Below are 24,111 nucleotides of genomic sequence, written 5' to 3'. Positions count from 1 at the left end.
AGACCAAACCGATGTCGAGTTGTTTGGGCTCAAGATGTCGAGTGGTCCGAGCCTGGGTCAGTGTTGAGCCGAGTTAGTCCGCATCGATCCAAGATATCAAAATGAATTTAATGTATTTGAGAAAGTAGATTTACTCTAATTAAAAAAGTGGATTTAATCCACTTTAAATAGATTTTAGAAAAATCCAAATAAATTTGATCTTTTCTAATCCATTTATTTGAATTTTAAATTCAAACCATTTATTTGGATTTGATGAAAAATCCAATGCATGACCACCCCCACATATTAGAATTATAATACGATGACATATTAGAATTATAATACGATGACATAAATTTAAATTAGTGATTTGATCCAATTTCAGTGCGACCGGACAGAAGAGGGTAAGTTTACCAAAGGTCTTTGGTTAGTACAAACTAAAAGACTGAAAGAAAAATCACTAACATAATATAATACTCAATGGCAATTGTAAGCCATCTTCCAATAACTAGGCAAGAAAAGTAAAAGTTCAAGCATCCTAAGACTAAGACAAATGGACAATCCATCGCAGAGTAGATAATACTGAACGAAGACAGTGTCAATGCCCAAATAAAAAAATTATTGCTCCAGGAGGCACCATCTTCATATTTTAACCCATTCCATATGATACTTCTAGTAGTACGGCATGTAACGATTTGGCCTCCTAAACCTAGGAACCTTCCTGCAGGATATTTGATGTAAGTGAAATAAAAATAAAAACATCAAGCAAAACTTTGCTCACACCATATATGCAAATTGAGATGTGGGGTGCAACATACCCATATCCATAAGGGGAGAAAAAGTAAGGAGGAGTATATGGCCTCCTGAAGCCATATGCCATGTAAGGATTAAACCGTCTAGGTCGATGTTGTTTCATTCCAGGGACATTGGTCCTCTTAGGCAAAACCTATAAATACAAGTATCCAAATGATTAAATGCTACTAAATTAAATTAATAATATATTGGCTGATTGAAACAATAGTATCCTAGTTCAAATAATAACTCAATGGACACAGCGTACCTTCAGTTGCCGGCCATGCAGTTCAGATTCATTCAAGAGGATAGCCTCTTGAACAGCTTCAACTTCAACAAATTCCACATAAGCGAAACCTTTAGGCTGGCCAAACTTGTCTGTCAGGATAGTGACCCTGTTAACAGTACCACAGGATTGAAAGTGTTGCTGAACTTCTTCTGGTGTGCATGCATAATCAACCTGCACCACCCAAATCAATTTCAAGGGATTTTGATGTCGGTAATATCATGTTAATCAAAAAGGGGCTTACACTTGAATCAGTATCATAAAAAAGAAACTAGATTCCCGATTTACATCATTACATCATATATATGATAACATTGTTCCAGTAAAAAATTATAATATTACACTTAGAAAAACTGAAAAAAATATAAAAGTTCATAACTTAATTATGATCTATTTAACTTGGAATTGCATAAATTACAAAGGACAATTCATTTAAGAAACTCTGGAGCATAATTTTTCCTTCAATTCTATCTCCGCATTATTACCTTTTCTATTGAAATCTTTACATTACTATTTTTGTCTCTAACATTATACCTCTTCAAAAGAATGGTTGACAGATCACCCTCTGACTAAGACAAACGTCAGTGCAACTCATCAACAGAAATATGTATTTACCAACTCCTCAAACAACAGAAGAATTCACCAGTTCTTACTTCGTAAACCTTTCAATCTAATCGGCCACCCTCTTAGATCTCAAACAATTATTATTTATAACTGCAACATGCAGAGACAAGCATCTTCCCAACTCCTTAAACGTCAGAAGAATTTCAACATTTCTAACTCTATAAACCACCCATTCCTATCAACAGGACGTCCAAAACACAAAACCTTACCAAGCTATGCACCCTATTTATGTAACTTTAATTTATGTCCAGAGTCATTTTACAGGCTCTTCTCAAACTTACGATAAAACCCTTTCCTTCTACTCCTTGGTTTCAGCCTCCTTATAGCCATTTACAATAAACCCTTTTTTCTGGTATACAAGTTACTCCCAAGAATGGCCAAGGAAGTAATGCATCACCAGTAAAGGATGTACAAGAAAAGCCTAAACATATTGGTCATAATTCTAACTTTTTCTGTAAAAATTTCACTATTATAATTTTGCAAGATGGTATAGAAGAGAGGGAAAAAGAATGCAAAATAATTATTCACTTGAAACTCAATGATTTTTGAAAACACTTGAAATGAGAAAGAAAATACCTAAATACCAGTTGGTCTAATTTTACAGTGATGAAAAAAATATATGAGATAAAAAAGACAGCAGGCAAGCTGCATGCCAATGGGCATGCTGACCAAATGGAACACAACAAAGGTACTACAGACCTCACGGCAATCAACAATAGGGCTCTAAGACTAGGATTGCAAGCCCAGCACTTACAGAATGTTCTTCCAAAAGAACCACAAGCTGTCTCCTCCAGGAGTGAAGTTGATGCATCTTTAACACATTCTACTCCAGCTGTACCAGTTTCATCCATCCATGAAATGCCACTAATATTTTCCTCAACATATTTTTTTTCCTCTTCTATTTACTCATTTCTTCTTTTTTCTCAACTTGATCTACTTTTCTTTCTGTATAATGTTTTTTTTCATCTTTTTTCCCTTTTTCTTTTCAGAAACTTAGTTTTTTCCTCCTCAATCTTTTGTCTTTGTTTTCCTTCATGCATCTTATTAAATTTCATAAGCATAATATACTTTCTTTTTTCCCTCTAGAACAACCCTAAGAGACACCAATCACATTGTCCCACACACAAAACATACAATGCATCCCAGCGCTAATTATAGAACCTGAGTAATAAGAATGACCCTGCGATCATAGTCAGACAAAAGTCAAACCCTGTCTCCGAATATTAACAGTATTCACTCCAAAACAAAAAGAATATGCATTTTCAAATATATCATAATAAAAGAATACAATGCAAAATGAAAGAAACATCTAGAATTCAGTGCAAGACCCATTCAACAAAAGTTTCTATTGAAAGAACTAAAAGAATTACAGAATGCTTCAAAACCAGGCCAAATTAATAGATAGCCTAAGTCAGGACACTTATGTTATCCCTAGTGATAAACAAGGGCAAGAAGTTTAAAATTTTAGAATTATCAAATGTCAATCAAAAAGGACAGTCCGATGAAAATAACTACATGAAGGTGAAGGTTTGCTAAATACTTTATATGAAATCTTTCATAGATCACGGCTAATTTCAACATAGCATTGGCAATAAAACATTAAGAATGGGAAAAAAAATGTTTCAGGAAGCTCTAAAGAAACTACTCAATGAAACTCAAATTTCATATTTGATAGACTTATTTTATTTTCTAGTGGATTTGGATGACAGACTCCAATTACTAAGATCTCTTGCATGTTTTTCACTACTTTTTCCTTGTATCACAGACAACTAGATCCAAATTTATGAGCCCTATCACTGGTCTATGGAAAAAGCACCAAGATGAAATATCTATCCAACTTAAACAGTTAATGGATGATAATACTATTCACTCCTAGATTGCATGAAATATCAAATATGTAATCCATGTATAATTGATATGCATAATACACAATAGAGCGGGACTCTAGGCACAAAGAAACTGAAACATAATGCCATTGCCAAGTATAATCATCTCCACAATTTCACATTGGCATGACATTTAAAGTAACCCTTACATACGAGTAATACCTAGTGTACCACATCCACATCTAAAATTGGAAATTATAAATTTGATATAAAAAACATCATATTATTTACTTAGATGACCGCTATGTACTTTTAGTTCAAATTACTTGAGACTGAAAATTTGATAAAAAGAGCTTAAGAGATGTGTTATCTCCTAGCTGATAAGAAAAGGCTATATCTAGGTAATCAATGCCAATAAGTAAAAACAACATTTTAGGACAGACTACTTGACCAATCTAAACATGTTTAAGTTGTATAACCAAGATAAATTATTCTATCAAAATTAAAAGATTATAACCACTGCCCTGGTGTGCCACGTTGTCTTAATTGATCTGATTAAAATAATTAATTTTACAATTAAAGTGGAACATTTATAATCAAGTTTGGAATGATAAGTGAATAAATAACAAACTGAAAGTTAAGTTATTGCAAATTACAATTTCCCGATTACGAAAAGTGTTTCACAATTGTGAAACTTGGTTACAGAACCCATCAAGAGTGTATTGAATATTATATTGCACCAAATAACGTAGGATTAAGATATTTTTGACAGTAGAAGACTCATAAAACAGGATGGGGAAATTAAACCACTCACAAACACCATGTCTCTATGTGTGTGTCTAAATAAACTAATATTATTTTACAGCAATGCATAAAGACCACAGACCAGTTATAGGTAAAATGTAAATGGTTCTTGCAATTTTTCTGACCGATTCATACTTGGTTAGGTGGTTTAATAGCTAATATGTAAGCTATCAGTTCAAAGGCTGGACCTAACAATTTGGTAGATCAGTTTTTGGTTTTAGGTTATCTAATCAATCCAGTCGGACTGTTTCAACATACTCAACTTGAGTTAAATAGGACTAATAAATACTCAATATAGTTCGTATTAACCAAATCAGGTCCTGTCATTTAGTTGATTAGGAAAACGATTTTGTACCCAACTAAAAAGAGTAGACGGATGGATGCAAACTTACACATAAAAAGGCAGAGAAGGGAAATCATGATTCAAATTGAAAAACTAGTGATAATAAAAAAAAGGATAGGATGTAATTCATACATTGCCGACAAAAACAGACCGAGAATCTGCCTCCTCCTTGTTTGCCTGAGAAGCAGCTGCATTAACAGGATCTGCAAAAAGTATTCAGTCTTGAAGTTTAAAAAATGATGGGAACTGTCTTTAGATAGTAGTCACACGATTTGGTAAAAACAATAGATTTCACAAAATATAGTTCAGCAAAAGGCATTGTGTTTTACCAAAATTTTAACCGCAGTCAAGGAAGTATACAAATAAGAATAATTCAAATAAAATTACCTTGACTAGAAACTAAGAATTAATCATAGTTAGCAATGGCAAATAGTGAAGTGGGGGACAACTGCAAAAAAACAGTATAGTGGTATAGCACATTGCGGCATAACTGCTATGGTCCGCTACTCGAATTTGAAACTTTGATCTCGAATACGAGTTTTAAGAGATTTTTATTCAAGCTCTGGTGTTTTTAGGTTGTATCAATACATCAAATTTACTGAAAACCTGGTGAGTTTTAGGTTTTATGAACAATAATGATAGATGAGATTGAAGAGGTTATTGTTCAGGTTCTGGTAAGTTTTAGGTTTTATCAATAATCGCATTCTTTTAATTTTAACAGAAGAGTTAACGTTCCACAAAAAGAAAGAATCGCATAAAGATGATAACGAAAGTACTCTCAAGCGATCAAACCGACAACAAGATTTGAAGAAGATCCGATAACAGCAAGATGAGAAAACTCGAGGATCAGTTCGAAATAAAAATGAATAGTGACTAACCAAAAGATGATAAGATAAAATTGATGAATTGAACTAAGGATAATGAAAAGATGTAATGAAAAACCTTGAACGCTACCAATTTCCTTCTCGACCTTAGCTTGCATCTCGCGAAGCGCTGCGGCTTCCTCTTCCATCTCCTTCAATCGGCGCTTCATCTCGTCTAGCTCCTTGACGGCAGCGTCATCATCGGCGGCGGACATGTCAACATCCCCTTCCATCTCACCCTCGTCGGGAATCTCTCCTCCGTACACCTCATGCTCTTCCTCCTCCATCTCCCGATTCTACAAAACCCAACGCAACAAAGCCTTTTATCTACCCTACACCTCCCTGCCAACAACACGATTGTTGGAATGAAAACTAGGGTTCTTCTTGATTATTATTTATAATTCTTATACATTCTACGTGTTTGATTTGGGAAATTACACGAGAGCACTGTGTTGTGTTACCGCCTGGACGAGTTTAGAGTGGTATTTTTACTACGATTTTAGCACTTACAATAAATTTTTATTTTCATATAATTAAATCAGAATATATAGTATATTCAAATATATGATATTATAAGTATATATCTGTAATAAAAAATAAATATTCTGTATAATAAAAAATTTGTTTGTTATGTGAGGTTGATTTTATTTATTGATATATTTTAAGAAAATCTTTTAAAGATTCAAATTAAAGATGTAAGTTATAAAAAATATCAAGCATACTACACATAAACCATAAGATAATTCACATAATTAGAATAGCATAGATAGATTGTGTATGTGAAGGGGAAATTTATTTAGAATATCTAATTAATTAATAGAATAAAGAGATACAAAGTATGTTATCTTTTACATTAAAAATTAGTGACTAGTTATTGAAAATAAAACTTAATATATATATATATATATATAAATTAGTTAGTAGTTATTGAAAAAAATTAGGCATGTTTTTTTTTTAAATAAAATTAATATGAAGAGGCTTAAAGATTTCATCTCTTATACTTTTAGCAAAATTTCATCTCCTATACTTTTTAGCTATATTGTTCGAGTGTTTTATATAATATTTAAATGATATGTTTTTAAAAAAGATAAAATCATCTTAGTTTTTCTCTTGTATAAGTTACAAATCTTTCTTTGAGTTATATCTCACCACTTAAGCAATTTCATGTTGCTTGAACGATGTATGATGATGAGTGTAAATTGATACAAACCAAGTATTTATGAAGATGACCAAAGCACATGGTGAGCAGTTATCTCAACAAACCATTTAAGATCCCACCAAGGATCTCATGGATCCGACAAGAGGAGATGGACATAAATCAGAGCACTAATTGTTCTTTCTTTTGGTTTTCATAAGAGATAGAATATGTTGTAAATAATTTTGAGCTCACTTTTAGGTCCAAATAGCAAAAATATGCTAGAATAAGGTGTCTTTAGCATAATAGGGGTATAGTTAACATTTTAACTTGTTCCTAATCCTTTTTGAAAGAGTTTTGACTTAGTTTCTATGAGGACAAACTTATGATGCGAGTTTGACTTAGTCAAATCCTAAAACAGTCATTTTTTCCCATTTTCTCATCCTATCCTCTTTGCTTGTTTTGGAATGCTCATTCCCCTATAAATAGGAGGCCTAACCATTGTATTTTACAAGTTGAAATTAATAGTAGAATAGTTACTCTGCACAAATTGTGTGAGGTGTTAGTGAGACTTGTTCCTCTTAACCCATAAAATAATTTATGTAGTTCACATATCTTCAAATCCCATATATTTTATAACATCTACATATTCTATATATTAGATTAATTATTACATTGTAGATTGTAGAGATGTAATATTATTACATAAATTGAAGCATTCTTTAATCAACAATCCCCTTCTAATCCTTCTTGCAATTTCAACAATAAATCTCTATAAAGTCAATTATATATCGATAACATTTTTCCTTCAACCATCCACTTAAGAGACAAAAGAAAATAAGAAATAAAATTCAAGTAAAACTAATTATGCTTACCAAATTAAAACTTTAATTAATTCAAATCAAACTATACTCCTCCAATTTCTAAAGATCTTAATTTGACATAATCCGAATTAGAGTCTATTTTATTGTAAAGAAATAAAAGTTTAGAAATATAAAAATGTTAGAAATAAAATAAAAAATAAATTTCTAACATCCATTTAGAAACTTCCATTTTTTATGATTCTAAATCTATTATTAAAATAATGCCTGAGTCTTTTATTTATATATAAACTAAGAAACCAATCAAAATATTATATCATAAACCTAAATTGCTCTTAAGTGTCTCCCATTCTAATAAACACTTTATATTAAGTGGTTGATTTGAAGAAAAAGGATATATAGACGAAATTATTGTAATAAACATGGAGTGATAGGTAAGTTGATTTTGATAATATCTTTTAAAAGATACATTAAAATGAAGATATAATTGATAAATTGAGGTCTATTTGAGAGACAATTGAAGTTAATTTATGTGGAAGAAATAATGTGTATGCATTTGCGTGAAGGGACAGTAGCAGCGAGAAATCCGCAACGCGTAGAAGGGTGGTGCGATGGGTGGAAAGTAAAATCGAAAGAGCTGTCCTCAACAACCGATTCACTCATCTTCAAACACTCTTTATGCAATCAAACCAACTAACTTCTCATTTCCAACTCATTCCAGCACGTGCCACCTGACACGTGTCCCACCCCTCAACATTTCCCTTTGATTGATAGAAAAAGGCAATCACAAAAAGAGTGTCACCTTTAATTTGTTTTATTTTGAGTTTTAAGCTGAAAGGGAAAGAAACGGTGAGAAAGAGAGTGGAAATGGCAGGTGCAGGTGCAGGAGGAGGCTATGGGGACGCCAACCAGAGGATAGACTACGTCTTCAAGGTGGTGCTGATTGGTGACTCTGCGGTCGGGAAGTCGCAGATTCTAGCCAGGTTTGCGAGGAACGAGTTCAGCTTGGACTCAAAGTCCACCATCGGTGTTGAATTTCAGACGCGCACTTTGCTCATCGATCACAAGACCGTTAAGGCTCAGATCTGGGACACTGCGGGCCAAGAACGGTACTCTAACTTCTCTTCCAACTACCTCTTTTCCTTTTCCATATTTTCTTCACTCTTAGCTTCGCTTTCAATCTGTTATCCGCGCCACCGCCTCGTTTCGCGCGTGATCTCATCGCCGCCGCCAGCGATCCTCTCCTAACTAACCTTATCATCACTATCACGTTCTGGATTCGCGACTGAAGCAGCGAAACAAATAACACGCGCTATTCAACAGCATGTGCTAGGTTTAGTTTCGGGATTTTACCACGAAACAAGGAAAATTGCTAATTCGCACGAATTTGTGTTGGACGAACACTTGACATCACTTGTCTCCGTGATTTCCGTTAAGGATCAAGAAAACAGTGTTTCTTAATTTTCAATTTAGGTAATTATATTAAAATATAAAATATCATCGAACGTGTGTATCAACTCGTGTGAAACGGTATCAGTTAAACCGGTAGTTTCGAGTTCTAGGTATGTTAGTCTAACTCATGTCCGGAGAGCCTTGATATTCAGATTGTAATTATGGTTACAATCATGGCTGCGGTGTGGTCGCGACTGTCGTTGATACAGTCAAAAGTTGTGGACAAATATTGTGATATGTTGCAAAGACCTGAAATCTTGATTTTGTGGCTAGAGTTATGATTGCGGACCCATTTTACAATCTTGGCTGTGAATTAGAATCAGTTATGTGTGTTGATGATTTTAATTATGGCTGTGCTCTTCTTGGTTACCGAAATCGTGGGGATTTTGTCAATTACCCAAGTGAGTTTTTTTTTTAAGTTTGCAACGTTTTTTTTTTTTCGTGAGAAACTGCTGTGGAACGAGTTTATGGTTACAATGCCATTGTCTTGCATCATTTATTTTGTTAATGATGTAGTTATTAAGCAAAACTCAAAGCTATATATAATCCCATTAGATTTAAGTCTGCATTTCTCATTGCTGCTTTTGTGTTTCTTCATTCTGGTAAATCTTAGCTGCTATTGTCTAAGTATTGATAAATTTATGGATCAACTTCACCGGAATTGATATTGATGCCTTTTGATTAATTGTTCGTTTCATAAAGATGTTGACTTTCTTCCTACTCGATATATAACATTCTATATTCTCAAACTATGTGACAACAATTTTTCTAAAGGAAAATGAATTCCGAATTTGGAACACATTTGATATTATTATCGGAGGAGATTCCAACTGAATGAAGTTATTGTAGTGCATGAATTATTGCATAAGTTTAATGTAATACGATATCATGTTTAACAGAGTTTAGAGGAATAAGTTTGTTTACATTGTTAAGGCAGAGAAATAGAATCTCGTCATATTTCCCATTCTCAACTAGTCAACTAGATGTCAATATTCTCCTTTTATTGAGCTCTTAAAATAACAACTGATTTTTCCAATATGGACTACACCAAACCTCAGTTTTAAAATCTTGATATCTAGCACAGATATAAACACAGAAGAACCTGTGACAGACAATCCATGGACAGTCGATGCACATGCTTCATATGTGAAGAGTGCTTTGGGTATCGTATTGCATAATTTTTTCACACTATAAATTGTACATACCAACATAATTAGTTTGGACATGTTTTCATGTTTCTGACTTATTTGTTATGAACCGTGTAGAATAGAGATATATTTTCTTGCATGGAAATTATATCTATTTAGTGTTTTTTCTCCTCATTTATTAGTGTTATGTATTTATTGGTTCGAATGATTGACTTACAAAGTACATCAAATTTCAGTTTACCCTTATATATCAATGGTTTATGATACAGGTACAGAGCAGTTACAAGTGCATACTACAGGGGTGCTGTGGGGGCAATGTTGGTTTATGATATCACTAAACGCCAAACCTTTGATCACATACCCCGCTGGTTAGAAGAACTGCGCAACCATGCTGACAAGAATATAGTCATCATCCTCATAGGAAACAAATGTGATCTTGAGAACCAGCGTGATGTACCCACCGAGGATGCAAAAGAATTTGCTGAGAAAGAAGGGTTGTTTTTCCTAGAGACCTCAGCACTAGAAGCAACTAATGTTGAAACAGCCTTTGTAACTGTCTTGACAGAAATATACAACATTGTCAACAAGAAGAATCTAACTGCTGATGAAAATCAGGGAAATGGGAACTCCGCATCTTTGTCTGGCCAGAAGATTATCGTTCCAGGCCCTGCACAGGAACTTCCTGCTAAGAGGAATATGTGTTGTCAAGCATCTTGACTTTATTTATAATTAGTTTATATTTAGTGTATCTCATGGTTGTTTCGTTTCTTGTTACCAAATTTTAAAGGTTTGGCTAATTGCTTTTTGTACATTTAAATTTAATCTGTTTGGGTTGCCGACTAAACCACTAAAATGGAGTAAATATAAACTGCTGTTTTGTTTTTTCTTTGTATAAGTTTTTGGTTCGATATATACGTGATTTTTGTAGGTAAATTGGTTGGAGTTGGAATGTTATGGCATTTAACGATGTCATCATTCTTGCTTTTATAGTTTGACATGGCTGCACTGCAAAGCGATCATGAACTTGCGTACAAGGTTCCTTCATAAATTCAGGACCAACGTTATCAAGTGTGTTAGATGATTACGACAGAGCTACAGAATATTGACTTAGCGATGTGCTAATCATAATATTAACGATCTTGAGACATGTGTGTGCAGACAATGGGTTTATCAATTTTAGATTTTGATAAATTAAATGTCAAGGAATTGAAGTTGAAAAACATTGATTTGTTTAAAATGATATTAAAAACGACCCGGAATTCCAGGAGCTAATCCAAAATCACCTACTCGATTGACAGGCATAGCTTTTGTAGCTGCTTTATCTGTCTGAAGTCGTTTTTGTATGAATAAATATAAAGGGTGATTGCTTCTAAAAATTGCAGTTATTACAGTAAAATATGTAGTCATATAATTTAAATCAGAATTAATATGTTTGATCATTCACTAAATACAATGAATTTAATTTTGTTCTTTATTATTCATTTATTAATATCGTGACATGCAATTAAATGGGTTGTCACATCATTTCAAAATAATAACAGAGAATTGGTATCTCTCTATATATAGAATCATTAACCAATATAGATCATTTTAACTTTTACATCTTTGGTAAAAAAACTACAACTAAATCAATTAAAAAATGACTATAAATAACTATTACAAGTTAACAATACTATTATATGACAATTTATATTTGATCAAAATGGTAAATTTCATAAATTATAAAAAAGTTAATTTATGAGGATCAAAACAATCTTTTTTTTAAAAGATCAAAACTCATTTTGTTTTCACATAATACAAAAATTGTGTAGTCTTTAAATTTAAATGACTCAATTCGCTTATCCAACCTAGTCTAATCTAATTATAATTAGGTTGAGTTGGATTTAATTACTAAATAAAAAAATATGTAAACTCATTCCAATCACACAATTAAATTTAATTGGATTAATTAAATAATTAGACTAAATTATCGAACCTACTTACACACGGCAACCGCAATACTAACTGATTTCAATTAGGAGCAACATAGTACGTTAAACAGAAAAGTGTTCCAGACAACGCAGTATGGTACTATTAATTTAACCAACTAGTATTAGGTTTAATAATTTAATTATGATCAAACCTATATCAATAAAATAAAATAAGATAATTAAATAATACATAAGCAATAGTTATGTTAGCTGATGGAAAAATTGTTAAATAATTTTGGATTTCATTTCCGTTAAGTAATAAAGTGCATCAGAGTTCGTCCAAAATTGAGCAGTTTACATAATAGCGCAGGGAGTAAACATTCAAAATTTTAACATCACATGGCTTCTAAACCGTATAGCAAGAGTTTCAAGAAACAATTTATGAAACCAAAACAATAGAATAATACTATTGATACAAATATGGACCAACGTCTGTCTTTGAAAATAATGACGAGTTTAACAAAACAAGAAATTTTCACTAACGTTTCATAGGTGAAGAACAAATCACCATTTCTGTAAATGAAATAACATAATATTGGTTACAACAGAGTAAAGAATATCTGTTAAGTAGTGACCCTTAACCCGGCAGCTTTCACACCATCATTGTCATAATTTTTACTGCTTTACTCTTGCACGGCTCCTATTTCTTCCTCATTATTAGAGGATTTGTCGACATGCCCAGATGAACCATTTCCATTGTCAAAACGTATTAAAAGCCTTTCAAGTAGTTCTTGGCAGTCCGTTGCAGTAACCATCACAGACAATCTCGCTCTACCCCTCCAGCATCCAATGGCTATCGTTGACTCATCCACTCGGAGAGACTCTACAGCAACTGTGTTTCCTGGAGAAAAAGGCCGTATAAACAAATATATTGATGCCAATGGGAATTAAATTATCTATGGCGTGGTGATACATACCTGTACCCAGAATTACCACACAACAGCCGGGCAATAGGTTTGCTGCCTTTTCACCGAACTTGGCATCAGCAAAATCTTCAAATTTTACTTCTTTGTTCTGCAGAAGATGCTTGAAGTCTGCGGGAGAAGCATGCAGAATCTGTTTGGTTATGTATGGGAGAATAAGGGGCAATCCTTCAGACGATATCCGGAAAGCACACGGTGCAGAGCTACCTTCTCGTGCTGTCTGTCTTTCCTGTAAGATCAAAGTATATTATAATGGGTCATCAAAATTGATCAAAGCTCATTTATCACACATAATTTAGGACCGATCATTTACAACAAAATGATATTGATTGTGTCAATACCAGGATGATCCAGGAAGAAATTGTTTTTGTAAAACAGTTCTACATGCATTATTTTCTTAATATAACAAAATCAAACCTTAGCATCATATGTCAAAATTAATGAGCAGATGACTCTAACTCATCAATAAAAATCAACATCAACATGAACTCAGAAACCGAGTCAACAAAACAAAAATAGAAATGCCTAGGTACTAGAGCCTCATTTCCCTCTTTTAACATCAAATGTCAAAAAATTATACAATTTACTTTTACTAATCAAATTCTGACTAAATTTGCCTTCCAGGACTAGATTGATCACCTATGACTGAACGACTATCTACTTAACTATGTTTTTGGATAGCTTTCAATAAGAAATTATGTACATCAACATGAATTATTCATACAATTAGTAGCATGGAGGATAAATAAATCAATCACATAAAATACTAGTCCGAAGAAAAACAATATCTTTCAATTCAGAATAAAATATACTTACAAACATCTTCAGGCCAATTGAGGTTATTTTAAGTTGCTGCCCAACTTTGAAGTTCAGCTCAAGAACATCCTTGACAGACTTGGAGATATAATAAATTCTTTTCACATGATTTGTATCACTATTTCTTGTAACAAGGTGATTGTTGAATGGAAAACGCTCATCAATTCCATAAAAATCCCTTATACTATTAATTATTGTTTCATCTTTGAAAAAGACAACAGGGTCAACACCCCTCCATTTCCCCTGAATTTGTAGCTTTCTCTTGCCTGCAACCCTCTTCATCGGGTTTTGTACATTATCAGGCACTAGAGTTTCCTTGGTATTCTGTTCTTCACGTGTATCAGGATCATCTTCCATATCTTCGGTATTGGGTTCATTGTCTACATTTTCCTCTGAAACTGCTTTCAAGTCTTCACCTTCCATATCTTCGGTATTGGGTTCATTGTCATCTACATTTACCTCTGAAACTACTTCCAACTTTTCTTCACGTGCATTTTCTGGTGAAGTGATCTGTTGTACTTGTGCATCATCAAGACTCTGGTTTGCTGGTTCTACACATTGGTCGTCAATTTTTATTTTTGTTTTTTCTGGAATTACTGAAAGAAAGAAAACAATTAAAAACCTATTCTGGCAAGCAAAGAAAGGTTTGTGACAAAATGAACATAGACAAGGAAGAAAGGGAAACTTGGAATCATTAGAAATGGAAACTAATAAAAAAGTCAGAGAGTGAAACAAATGTAGTCATAATAAGAAAACTACCAGGTAGAGGAGAAACTTTTTGCAGAACAGCAATGAAGAAGGCTCCGGTATTCTGATCATGAGGCACTATCCTCATACAATGCTCTAGAGGGAAATCAGAAACTTCCTCATCAGATTCAGACATCACAGGATTTTGTACTGGTTGAACACCATCTCCGGCGTTTTCATTAATACCATTAGTAACATCCTCCACGTTAACATTACAACTACTATCGACATCACGATGACCTCTACCAGAAGGAAACATACTGGAAAGAACTGCACTTCTACGAAACTTAGGAACATCATTATACGAGACAAACCAGGTGCCCTTGTCATATACCTGCATCTCCGACCGAACACACATTTAAAAAAATCTTAATGCACGCAGCTACAAAACAAAGTTAACCTCTTCTATATTTGAAACACAAGCAGGACCAACACATCTATTTAGAATACATGTTCAAGTAGGATAAACTTCAAATTTTCCGTTTAGAAAGTTTAAAACTTGATTGGGGGTTATTGGGGGTATAACTTGACAGAACTTCCAACAGATCAAAATCAATTAGAAGAAATTTGATTTGAAAGAATTCACAATCAGTCACATTCCAAAAATGAATAAATCAGTAAAACAGCATTTCAAGTCCATCAAATCCAAATAGCAAGTAATAACATCTATAACTGATGAAGCAAACAATTTCAGCATAGCAGTCCTGGATTGGTATTAGAAGAGATACAGCTGCTTGGCCACACCAAGTTTTTTTACCCACAGCTGCCGTAAGAAAGTAAACTACGTTGGAACAGAGGAAAATAAGAAAGCTAACCACCCTTCATATTAACAACTCACATGATATAAGAGGGCATTGTCTCCAAGAGAATCCACAAAAGATGAGATACGTACACTAAAACTTTGGCATGTATAGGTAAGGAACAAAATTCTTTCTTAAAATTACATATTTTCTCCAAAACTACAACTCCTTAATTAAATAAATGGTAAGTTGGTCACAGCAAACACACCTTCCATCTCTTGAGACCTGGCCGACGAATAAGTTGTGGAAGCTCACTAGAGACATCAACAAGTTTAACAGAACCTCCACACCTACGCAAAACCTGCAACATGACAAAAAATGTTGAAAGATAGAAAGGACTAAGCGGAGCTTCATTTTATATTCCCATTCGTCATTTTTTAAAACAAAAATTGTTTTTTTATGAAAAAAAAATCCAAAAAAGTTTAGTACCTTTTCTACATATCTAGAAACTAGAAAGAATAGGTTTCGAAAAAGCAAAAAGAAAAATTGTATTTTGAAAAAGTGCTCCCTAAAGAAACTTATCAAAATGTACCCAAAAGTTAAATGACCATGAATAATGTCAATATTAATCTTTGAATCTTGACTGCAAGTTACAGGTACCCATACAAACCATGGGAGTGCCCAATTACGTGTTTGACATGTTTTTTCTTAAATTTTCAAAGAGAGCATGGCTCAACATGGCTTACAAACTATGTACTTAAAAAAGGGCAGCTCATTGTCATTACCTAGTCGTTTCTCTTTTCATTTCTAGGAATCTTGACTCAACCCCAGAATCTTTTCAGTGACATTAGTCACTTGTGAGGTCATATGGCTAAAACAACTACTCAAAGAACTTAAATTTGAAGAAAGTTCTCGAATGCATATGTGATAATCAGGCAACATTACACATTGCCTCTAATCTTCTTTCATGAGAGGACCAAACATATGGAGGTAGATTGTAATTTCATAGAAAAACTAGAGTCTGAATATAACACCACTGGAGTTGTCAATTCTAGTAAACAATTGCCTTACATATTCACCAAGTCTCTAAGAGGACCAAAGATCAATTGTATTTGCACCAAGATGAGCACATTCAACTTATATGCTCCAACCTCAGCTATAAAAACAAGAAGCAAATCCTACATAACTAAGGATATCTAGATTATACATGTTTTGTTAGAAACACTTTATATTTATTCCCGTATCACATCTTTATTATTAGAGAATATTAAATCTCCTCTGTTTCTTTTATTGATTCCTTTTTTCTCAAATATAAATAAAGCATCTTTGTTATCTCGGAAACCTATTTCTCTATGTTTCCTTTAGTTTAAGAGTGAAATTGAGTCTTCTTAAGAGTTTGTTTCTCTCACTTTGGTTCTAATATTGAAAAATCTTATCTAGTGCTGGATTTGCAATGGCACTTATCCTTCTTCCTGCCATTGAATGTGGTGTGTTAAAGTCTGATTTATGTAATCCATAGGAGGATTGAAAGGAACTATGAATTCCAAGTGTCTTTCAACCATAAAACTCTGAAAGGAACCCTTGGAAAGTACCATGAAGTTCATATACCATCAAAGGGGACTAGGAAACAACAAATTTAAAATTAAAAAAGGGAAGGAGATTTGATACGTCTACTTGACTTAGAGTTAGAACAACTGATTTGAAGAAAATGTTCCCTATAGTGGTTTGGAGGAAAGGAATTTTACCCAGCAACCAAAAGGGTTCATCATACTAAATAAACAAGACCATGTATGTTTGTTAAGAAGTCGCTGTATAGGTTGAACCAGTCATTCAAACAATGGTGTAATAGTTAAATTCATAAAAAATTGTTTGACAACTCATATTTACTTGCTTCTTCATGTTGATGATATGCTAATTGCATGTAAATGTAAACATTCAATTGAGCTCAACAAGGTGATGGCACAATTGAGTGATGAATTTGAAACGAATTTGGATCCAACAAAAGAATTCTCACTACGGAGATAATATGAGATTGAAAAGCTCAAAGGATGTGTTCATCTCAAAAGAAAATGTCGAGAAACTTAAAGAAAAATGTGGAATGCAAAGGCAAATGATACTCTAACCAGATACTTTAAGTAAACTACAAAAATGTCACCCCATAAATAAAGGCGGACTTTATGTCTTAAGTATCTTACTCTAATCCAACCGGAAGACTAATGAATATCACGATTCGCACTAAATCAAATATTGCATACAAATGAGTGTTGTTAGTCAATACATGACTAATCTAGGGAAGGCACATCAACAAGTTGTGAAATGGAATCTAACACACGTAAGAGGTCCAACTAACATGGATCTAGTGTTTGATAGGGAATATGAAGTTCTTGATCACGCCAATGGAGCTTGCGACTTAGATATGCTAATGAAGTACAAACATTTGGCATGTGACCTTGCAATCTATTGTAGCCTCGTATCGTACCCTATGTTCAGCTTGCATGCAATGGAAATGTAAAACTCATTCAAGAAAACCAAAAGGAATATAGTTCTTTCAAGATAGTTTTACAAAGGATAATTCTTTGAGAATCTATGTAAGTTTGTTCTTTTCTCATAATAGATTCTTTGATTTTGCATAGTTAAATTTTCTCCACTGAAGACATTTTTTTCACACACAAAAATGAGAGAGCTAGAGAAATAAATCGAGTAACAAAGGAGAAAATTAATTCATGTTGAGTCAAGAAGTGAAAGGGGAAGAAAACTAAATAGAAACATTATAATGAAAACAACCATGTTAGTCAACGAGGAATGGGATGCTTCTCACGTGCAGAGGACAAGCAACAAGAAAGGAAGAAAAGAACAGTTTGGGCCATACTGTGCTGTTTGGGAAAATTTTGCAAGTGTATATCCAAGTCATTTTTCTAAACGCAAGTATATAACTCAATTTGTTGATCTTAATATATCAAAGTACTTTTATGAGTAAACATAAGAACTAGCACAAATTATCTAAGTAAGAAAGTTAGATTACCTCAGAAACCACAGCTTCATTCTCAATAGGATTCATTGAGCAGGTTGAATAAACAATTCTTCCACCAATTTTGAGTAAAGATAAACCTGACAATATGAATATTTTGTTGAGATTGCCAAAATATCAAATAAACATTAGTATATCACAAATCCTAGTTCATTTCTATCCAGCTAAGGCAATTAAGAGAAGGTTTTTACCCCAATAATTTGTCTTTAAAAGTTTTAGAATGAGCAAAAAGAGAAGTCAGTTTGAAGTGATAATATGAAATTATTGCTTGGTGTAAAAATGTCTTTCATCTTCAGAAGACACATAACAAAGACAACATGTGTAGAAATGAGGAGTGTTGGTAACACACATTATTGGTTGAAATAAATTAGAAATTGCAAAATCATGGGGAAGGTTGTGCGAAACGAGAAAACCTGAAGTGTAGTAGCAAGAGAACCCCTAATGTTCTATTCTCTTGTTCTTTTGTTGGATTATAGCCCAAATATTCATTTTGTTTAAAGGAATTCGGCATACCCGACCCAATTCAAACATTATAATTTAACCTAATACCCTACCCACATTACAGCAGCCTTTCCATCTTTATTGTTCACTCAGTTGCTGCTTGCCATTTCCATTCACCGTCGTCGTCACCGCTGACAATCCCACTGTTGTCGCTGCTGCTGACACTATCGCTAACGCCTTCGTCACTGCTACCACTACTTTCATCACCACTCCCGCCGCCACTGATTGCAAGTGTTTTTCTTTTTTGAAATAATTTTGTTCAGTGGCATCCTCTATCCTAATTTCTTTTTTCTTTTTTTCCACTTCCAGTATAATTATTTTCTGATAAATATATCTATTTTCCAGCAACAATAATGGCCAATGACTAGGACACTTAAAAAACATCCCACATAAATGACTTGAGTTGGAACTATTGTCATCCGATGGATGAATCAAACTTAAATAAATGTGTAATTACTGTGGGAAAGTAATGAAAGCGGGAATTACTAGAGCTAAAGAACATTTGATGGCAAAGAAGAACAATGTTGTTGCTTGCACCAAGACTCCAAAAAATGTGAGAGAATAGCTTTGGAAATTATTTAAAGAAAAAACAGCCACCTCTTCCATCAACCCTGTATAGAGTGCAACTTACGATAATAATGACTGAAAATGAAGTTGAAATTTCCACAGCTAGTAATGATGAAGGAAGAAAAAGGACCAATAGATATGTTTTGCAGAAATCCAAGTGTTGCAATACAAAAGAGAAAAAAATGAAAAGCTAAGGCAAGCTAATATCAGAGAAGCATGTCACAAATTTAAAGGCTTTCATCAGTTCATCAATATAAAGGCAAGAGTTTTCAAGATATGATTGATGTTATAGGTGCTTAGGGACCTAATTTGCCAACTCCTACTTTTCATGAAATTAGAGTTCTACTTCTCAACAAGGAGGTTGACTTCACTAAAAAGTTGTTGAAAAATCATAAATTGCAATTGAGCAAACATGGTTGTTTTATTATTATGTCAGACGCATGAACTGACCTAAAGCAACAATGTTTGATCAACTTTTTGGTAAGCTCCCCCTACAGGGACAATGGTTGTGAAGTTCATTAATGGTTCTAAATTTGTGAAGACAGGGGGAAAAGCTCTTTGAGACGCTTGATACCTTGTGGAGGAAATGAGTTGGTTTTTTATGATGATCCCATTTTTGATTGGGCAATTATTTATGAAGCTTCAAGTATTGGAGAACCAATAGTTTATACAAGGAGACAAGCAACCAATAAAAGAAAGCAACATCAAGTGGTGGTATTGTTATTGGATCTCCCATGCTTCTAAGAAAAGTCCAAGTGAAACTTCAACCCTAACAAGGAATGGCAAAGAGAAGATTCAAATTGGGATTGAGAATGAATTGCATGATAGCTCTGAGTTGAGTTAGAAAAATTACTTAACTTTGACAAGAGTTTATCTGAAGTGGAAGAGGAGGAGGGATATCCCCCAATAGATAATATTGAAGACAATTATGTTGAGATTGAAGTGTTAGATAATTAGAAATTTAAGACATTTATTTTTTGTTATTATTTTAAGTTTTGAACATAATTATTTTTTTAAGATTTGATGTTATTGTTATTTGAATTTCTAAACATAATATTATTAATAGCTATGGTTGTCTCTTTCACTATTTTTGCATTACAATTATTTTCTGTATTTATTTTTTTAAAATTATCTATATGTATATATCATATTTCTTTTTACCGCAATGCTTCCACCATAATCCTATGGTTTCCGTTATAATTTCATAAAGGATTTTTGGGGTCCCCAATATTTTCGATTATCTAATATTGATAACACTGAATGTAATGTGAGACAACCCCCTCTTGGTTATTAATAATTTTGTAGCTAAAAAGGCAAAATGAGAATGATGACACCATATAAGGAAACAAAACCGCAAGACTAATGATGACAAGCACCGAAATGTTGATTAGAGAACAGAATTGAAAAGCACCTCGCATAGCAATTAAAATTTGTAGGCCGTGAAGGCCATGTCCCATCCCTGGGTTCCTGCCGAAAGGTAAAATAAGTAGTAGAAAATAATTTGGTGATTGAAAAGAAAAGAAAGTAGAGCTACAACCCAGAGAAAGGAATAAAAAGTACCATTTTCTCCAGAGATCAGGTGCCTTGCGAAGGGTACCATCTCCACTGCATGGGACATCACAAAGAACACGATCAAATAATAGTTGGCCAATATTGTGATCTTCCATCCTTTCATAGTTTCTGTTTAATCGACATCCTGGGAAGTGTTGTGCTTCATGATTTGTAACAATTAGATTGGCTGTGCACATTCTTTTTGTTTGGTGGATGAGAAGATTGCATCTTTGGACATCGAGATCATTTGCTATAACCTAATTATAAAATTAAAACACAATAAATATGTTGCGATGATAAAAAAAACTAAAAATGCTGCATATGTAGCTCACCCAATCATTACAGGTCAGATTTAAATAACTATTTAGTCCAGAAACTCAAAATAATGCTAAACACCACATGATAAAAACAATGAATAAAAGACAGAGAAATAGAAGTAACTTTTGTAATTAAAATGATACAAACCATTCCATCAGGCAGGGATCCCGATTTACTTGATTCGTGAATAATCTCAAGCAGTTGGAATGTTTTTGAACCAGGTGCAGCACACACTGAAAGGGGAAGGAAAAAGTAAACAATCAGAAACACTGAAGTTTTGAATTCCAGATTAAACATATATAAAAAAAGGGGCACGTAAAACAACAAAAAAATACTTTGTGCACTACAACTTGCTTACTATCAAGCACAAAATGATCTGAATGCACATCCAAGAAGAGGGGAGGAACCTACGTTTCCAAAAATCATTAGAGTGACATTAGTTAAATTCTTGAAAGGTTAGAACAGTAACCTACAGGTACTAAAGCATTCAAAATTCTAAAACAAAATAAAAGCATTCTGTCGCATCACGAAGATTGGAAGAGAATATAAAGAGACCCACCATACTGACAGCTTCCTGTCTTGTGATATTTCCAATCTCGTTTTCTAGCTTTAAAAATTCATGGAACCTGCAAGAATTAACATGATCAGAGCAGCAATAGACATAATAACATTTCAATTTATTGTTTGGCAGTAGCATTTCATGTATTTTGATAAATACAAGAACAAGAGGGCCCAATCATTTCCCCAAGTGTCACACGACCAACAACTGAGAACTAATTGCAGTTAAGTTCAATATGCGTTAATTTTAGAATATGTATTGCTTGGTTCCTAAACACTTCTCTAAAGGATAAAAAAACATGTAAAACAGTATATTGTGTACGTCAACGTAATATCAAGACAATAAGATTGCAAAGAAGAAAAGGGAGAATGTCAGTGAAGAAAAATGACATTTCAAGTATTGGCATCATGTCATCATCATATACAAGCAAATGCATGTCATGTTAGATAATTAGTGTACATTATTCGATAAATCAATGTCCGGAAATGAAACCAAGTTTCCTGTAACCCATCTCCCAAAATATTGGATAACATTTTGCGTGAAGAAATGGCTATTTAAGTTTCTGAACTTGTAAACCTAGTGTTTCAATTATCACCATCTAATATGATCCGGCTCAGATCCCATTACAACCATAGAATACCAAAACTCTCTTAAGAAAGAAAATAAAAAGTTCAAAAAATTTTAAACAAAAAAAAAAACATATAACGAAGGCCCAAAAAGTTGTTATACTTAGAGCAGAGAACCAAATGTCAAATGTTCATGAGATAGTGTGGGATGACTCCTAAGGAGCTCGTATTTCAGCAGTCGTAACTTTGGTCCATTAGATCCATGTCAACATTCATTTGGTATATAAATTTTGAATTAATCCATTCATGCACATAGATATGAAATATTCAGGGGAAAATATATCACACGTCACAATAATACAAATAACACTGATAGAAATGAAACACATGCAATGATGTCATAATCGCTAGCTCTATCAATGCCACGCAAGCCTATATAACTTATAATTCCATTCACCTCTCAAGCGTTTGATTCTTCCTAAGCTGCATCCTAGAAAAATTTGAATGCCAAGCAAAATTCCCAGGGTACCACAGCAACGGCCGAATAGCCTCAGTCTCACCCCCTTCACCAACCTACAGGGAACAATTCACCACCAAAAAATAAACACCATAATTAAAAAACGAAGGAAAAAAAAGCGGTATGAGGTAACATACCTCGTCGCGAAGAGAATGCACGAAATCATTCTCCAATTGAGAACGAATGTCGTCGGAAAACTGGCTACTGCAATCGCGAAAGAAAACAGCATTTGAATGAGAAAGAAAATAAAATAGAAAGAACATAATCGAATAGGAAATTTGAAATTGTTAGTGTTGGTTTACCTAGAGTTAATTCTGAAGGTTGCGGGCAATGGAGTCCGGAGAACAGCAACGAATTGGTCCCACTGTTGAAGGTCGACTATTCCCTGTTCTTTGTAGTAGAAATCGAAAGCGGCGTTCTCGGTGGAGAAAGGAGTCCATGCAGGATTGTTTTCTGTTGAAGAAGGATCGGTATCCGATTTGGAACGCTTCCACACGTTCTCTCTGCTCTGACGGAAATGCTTTCTTTGAGTGCGGGACCTGCCTCCTCTCCCACCACCACCCATTCTTGTCGTCTCTGCTTGCTTCTGCTTCACCGAGCGGTTATGCCGTTCGGTTTTTAGTAGGGTTTTGGCAAATCCTGCAGTTAACTCTGATGGGCTTTGTATCTCAACGCCTGACCCAAACACACTTAACCGTTCACATATACAGTGAATTTTCTTTTCTTCAAAAATGAGGATATGGAATGAAGTTTAATGTCATCAAATGGGAATGGCATTAAGTATAAAATACTTTTAGTAAAAATATGTCAATTAATTAAAAATATTTTTAAAAAATAACTCATTAACTATTCAAGTACAAATGTCTTGGAAAATAAATAAGAATTATCTATACGTATATATAAAGGGGAATATGATTCTTTTTTATAATTTTTTTTTTTACACAATTTTTTTGTGATTCTACATTTATTTAATATATAGCATTTTATTAGTATAATGAAGTATTTTGTCATTTCATATGAATTACTTAAAAAAATAAAATTATTTTTTAATTTTTAAATTAATATTGATATACAGTTTTTATATGGAGACTAACTCCTCCACCCCTCCACTCCTCCACTCTTTCCTTCATTCCTTATTTTAAGGTCACAGCAAGAAGAAAGAGAGAGCATACTCTTATCCATTTCTACACTAAATCTCACATGTCAAATAAAATAACCTCTACTTTCAAACACTT

The 24,111-nt window shown here is 33.6% G+C and overlaps 3 protein-coding genes across 8 annotated transcripts; 1 reads left to right on the top strand and 2 right to left on the bottom strand.

Annotated features, from left to right (window-relative positions):
* Positions 1-331: 331 nt before the first annotated feature.
* Positions 332-6,007, bottom strand: LOC137812380 (polyadenylate-binding protein 2-like). Of its 4 annotated transcripts, none has more exons than XM_068614329.1 (6): positions 5,597-5,987; positions 4,787-4,857; positions 2,436-2,861; positions 1,040-1,231; positions 798-925; positions 332-700 (listed from the first exon to the last, which is right to left on the bottom strand). In XM_068614329.1, exons 3-6 carry the CDS (start codon positions 2,490-2,492, stop codon positions 652-654), a joined length of 426 nt encoding a protein of 141 aa, XP_068470430.1. In that variant the 5' UTR covers positions 2,493-2,861; positions 4,787-4,857; positions 5,597-5,987; the 3' UTR covers positions 332-651. The 4 variants fall into 4 exon arrangements, with proteins under 4 accessions (XP_068470430.1, XP_068470431.1, XP_068470428.1 ...); XM_068614330.1 differs by having other exon boundaries at positions 5,609-5,884; XM_068614327.1 differs by lacking the exon at positions 2,436-2,861 and having other exon boundaries at positions 5,597-6,007.
* A 1,978-nt stretch (positions 6,008-7,985) lies between these two features.
* LOC137812379 (ras-related protein Rab11A) lies at positions 7,986-10,968 on the top strand. The gene is made up of 2 exons (XM_068614326.1): positions 7,986-8,582; positions 10,343-10,968. The coding sequence occupies exons 1-2, from the start codon at positions 8,341-8,343 to the stop codon at positions 10,788-10,790; spliced, it is 690 nt and encodes a 229-aa protein (XP_068470427.1). The 5' UTR covers positions 7,986-8,340; the 3' UTR covers positions 10,791-10,968.
* Positions 10,969-12,421: 1,453 nt separating this feature from the next.
* On the bottom strand, positions 12,422-23,623 carry LOC137812377 (uncharacterized). Of its 3 annotated transcripts, XM_068614324.1 has the most exons (15): positions 23,179-23,594; positions 23,014-23,080; positions 22,817-22,932; positions 21,794-21,860; positions 21,593-21,641; positions 21,382-21,467; positions 20,926-21,173; positions 20,777-20,832; positions 18,292-18,377; positions 15,538-15,630; positions 14,542-14,863; positions 14,310-14,378; positions 13,783-14,276; positions 12,961-13,195; positions 12,422-12,884 (listed from the first exon to the last, which is right to left on the bottom strand). In XM_068614324.1, the coding sequence occupies exons 1-15, from the start codon at positions 23,439-23,441 to the stop codon at positions 12,667-12,669; spliced, it is 2,469 nt and encodes an 822-aa protein (XP_068470425.1). In that variant the 5' UTR covers positions 23,442-23,594; the 3' UTR covers positions 12,422-12,666. The 3 variants fall into 3 exon arrangements, with proteins under 3 accessions (XP_068470425.1, XP_068470424.1, XP_068470426.1); XM_068614323.1 differs by having other exon boundaries at positions 13,783-14,378; positions 23,179-23,623; XM_068614325.1 differs by having other exon boundaries at positions 13,783-14,378; positions 21,570-21,641; positions 23,179-23,510.
* Positions 23,624-24,111: the final 488 nt, after the last annotated feature.

This window comes from Phaseolus vulgaris, chromosome 2 (genome assembly GCF_000499845.2).
Source record: "Phaseolus vulgaris cultivar G19833 chromosome 2, P. vulgaris v2.0, whole genome shotgun sequence".
NCBI classification, from domain to species: domain Eukaryota; kingdom Viridiplantae; phylum Streptophyta; class Magnoliopsida; order Fabales; family Fabaceae; genus Phaseolus; species Phaseolus vulgaris.
Note: the sequence above shows the minus strand (reverse complement) of the source record. Positions and strands in the feature narration are given on the sequence as shown.

Bases quoted from the DNA above. Each gene is read 5' to 3' on its own strand.
- LOC137812380 (XM_068614327.1), bottom strand. From the start codon at position 5,804: ATGGAGGAGGAAGAGCATGAGGTGTACGGAGGAGAGATTCCCGACGAG. The intron at 926-1,039 runs GTACGCTGTGTC...TTGTATTTATAG, and splicing joins TGCATGGCCGGCAACTGAAG to GTTTTGCCTAAGAGGACCAA. The intron at 701-797 runs GTATGTTGCACC...AATATCCTGCAG, and splicing joins TTCTCCCCTTATGGATATGG to GAAGGTTCCTAGGTTTAGGA.
- LOC137812379 (XM_068614326.1), top strand. From the start codon at position 8,341: ATGGCAGGTGCAGGTGCAGGAGGAGGCTATGGGGACGCCAACCAGAGG. The intron at 8,583-10,342 runs GTACTCTAACTT...TTTATGATACAG, and splicing joins GACACTGCGGGCCAAGAACG to GTACAGAGCAGTTACAAGTG.
- LOC137812377 (XM_068614323.1), bottom strand. From the start codon at position 23,441: ATGGGTGGTGGTGGGAGAGGAGGCAGGTCCCGCACTCAAAGAAAGCAT. The intron at 14,379-14,541 runs GTAGTTTTCTTA...TCTTTCTTTCAG, and splicing joins AAAAGTTTCTCCTCTACCTG to TAATTCCAGAAAAAACAAAA. The intron at 12,885-12,960 runs GTATGTATCACC...CTTTTTCTCCAG, and splicing joins TGTGGTAATTCTGGGTACAG to GAAACACAGTTGCTGTAGAG.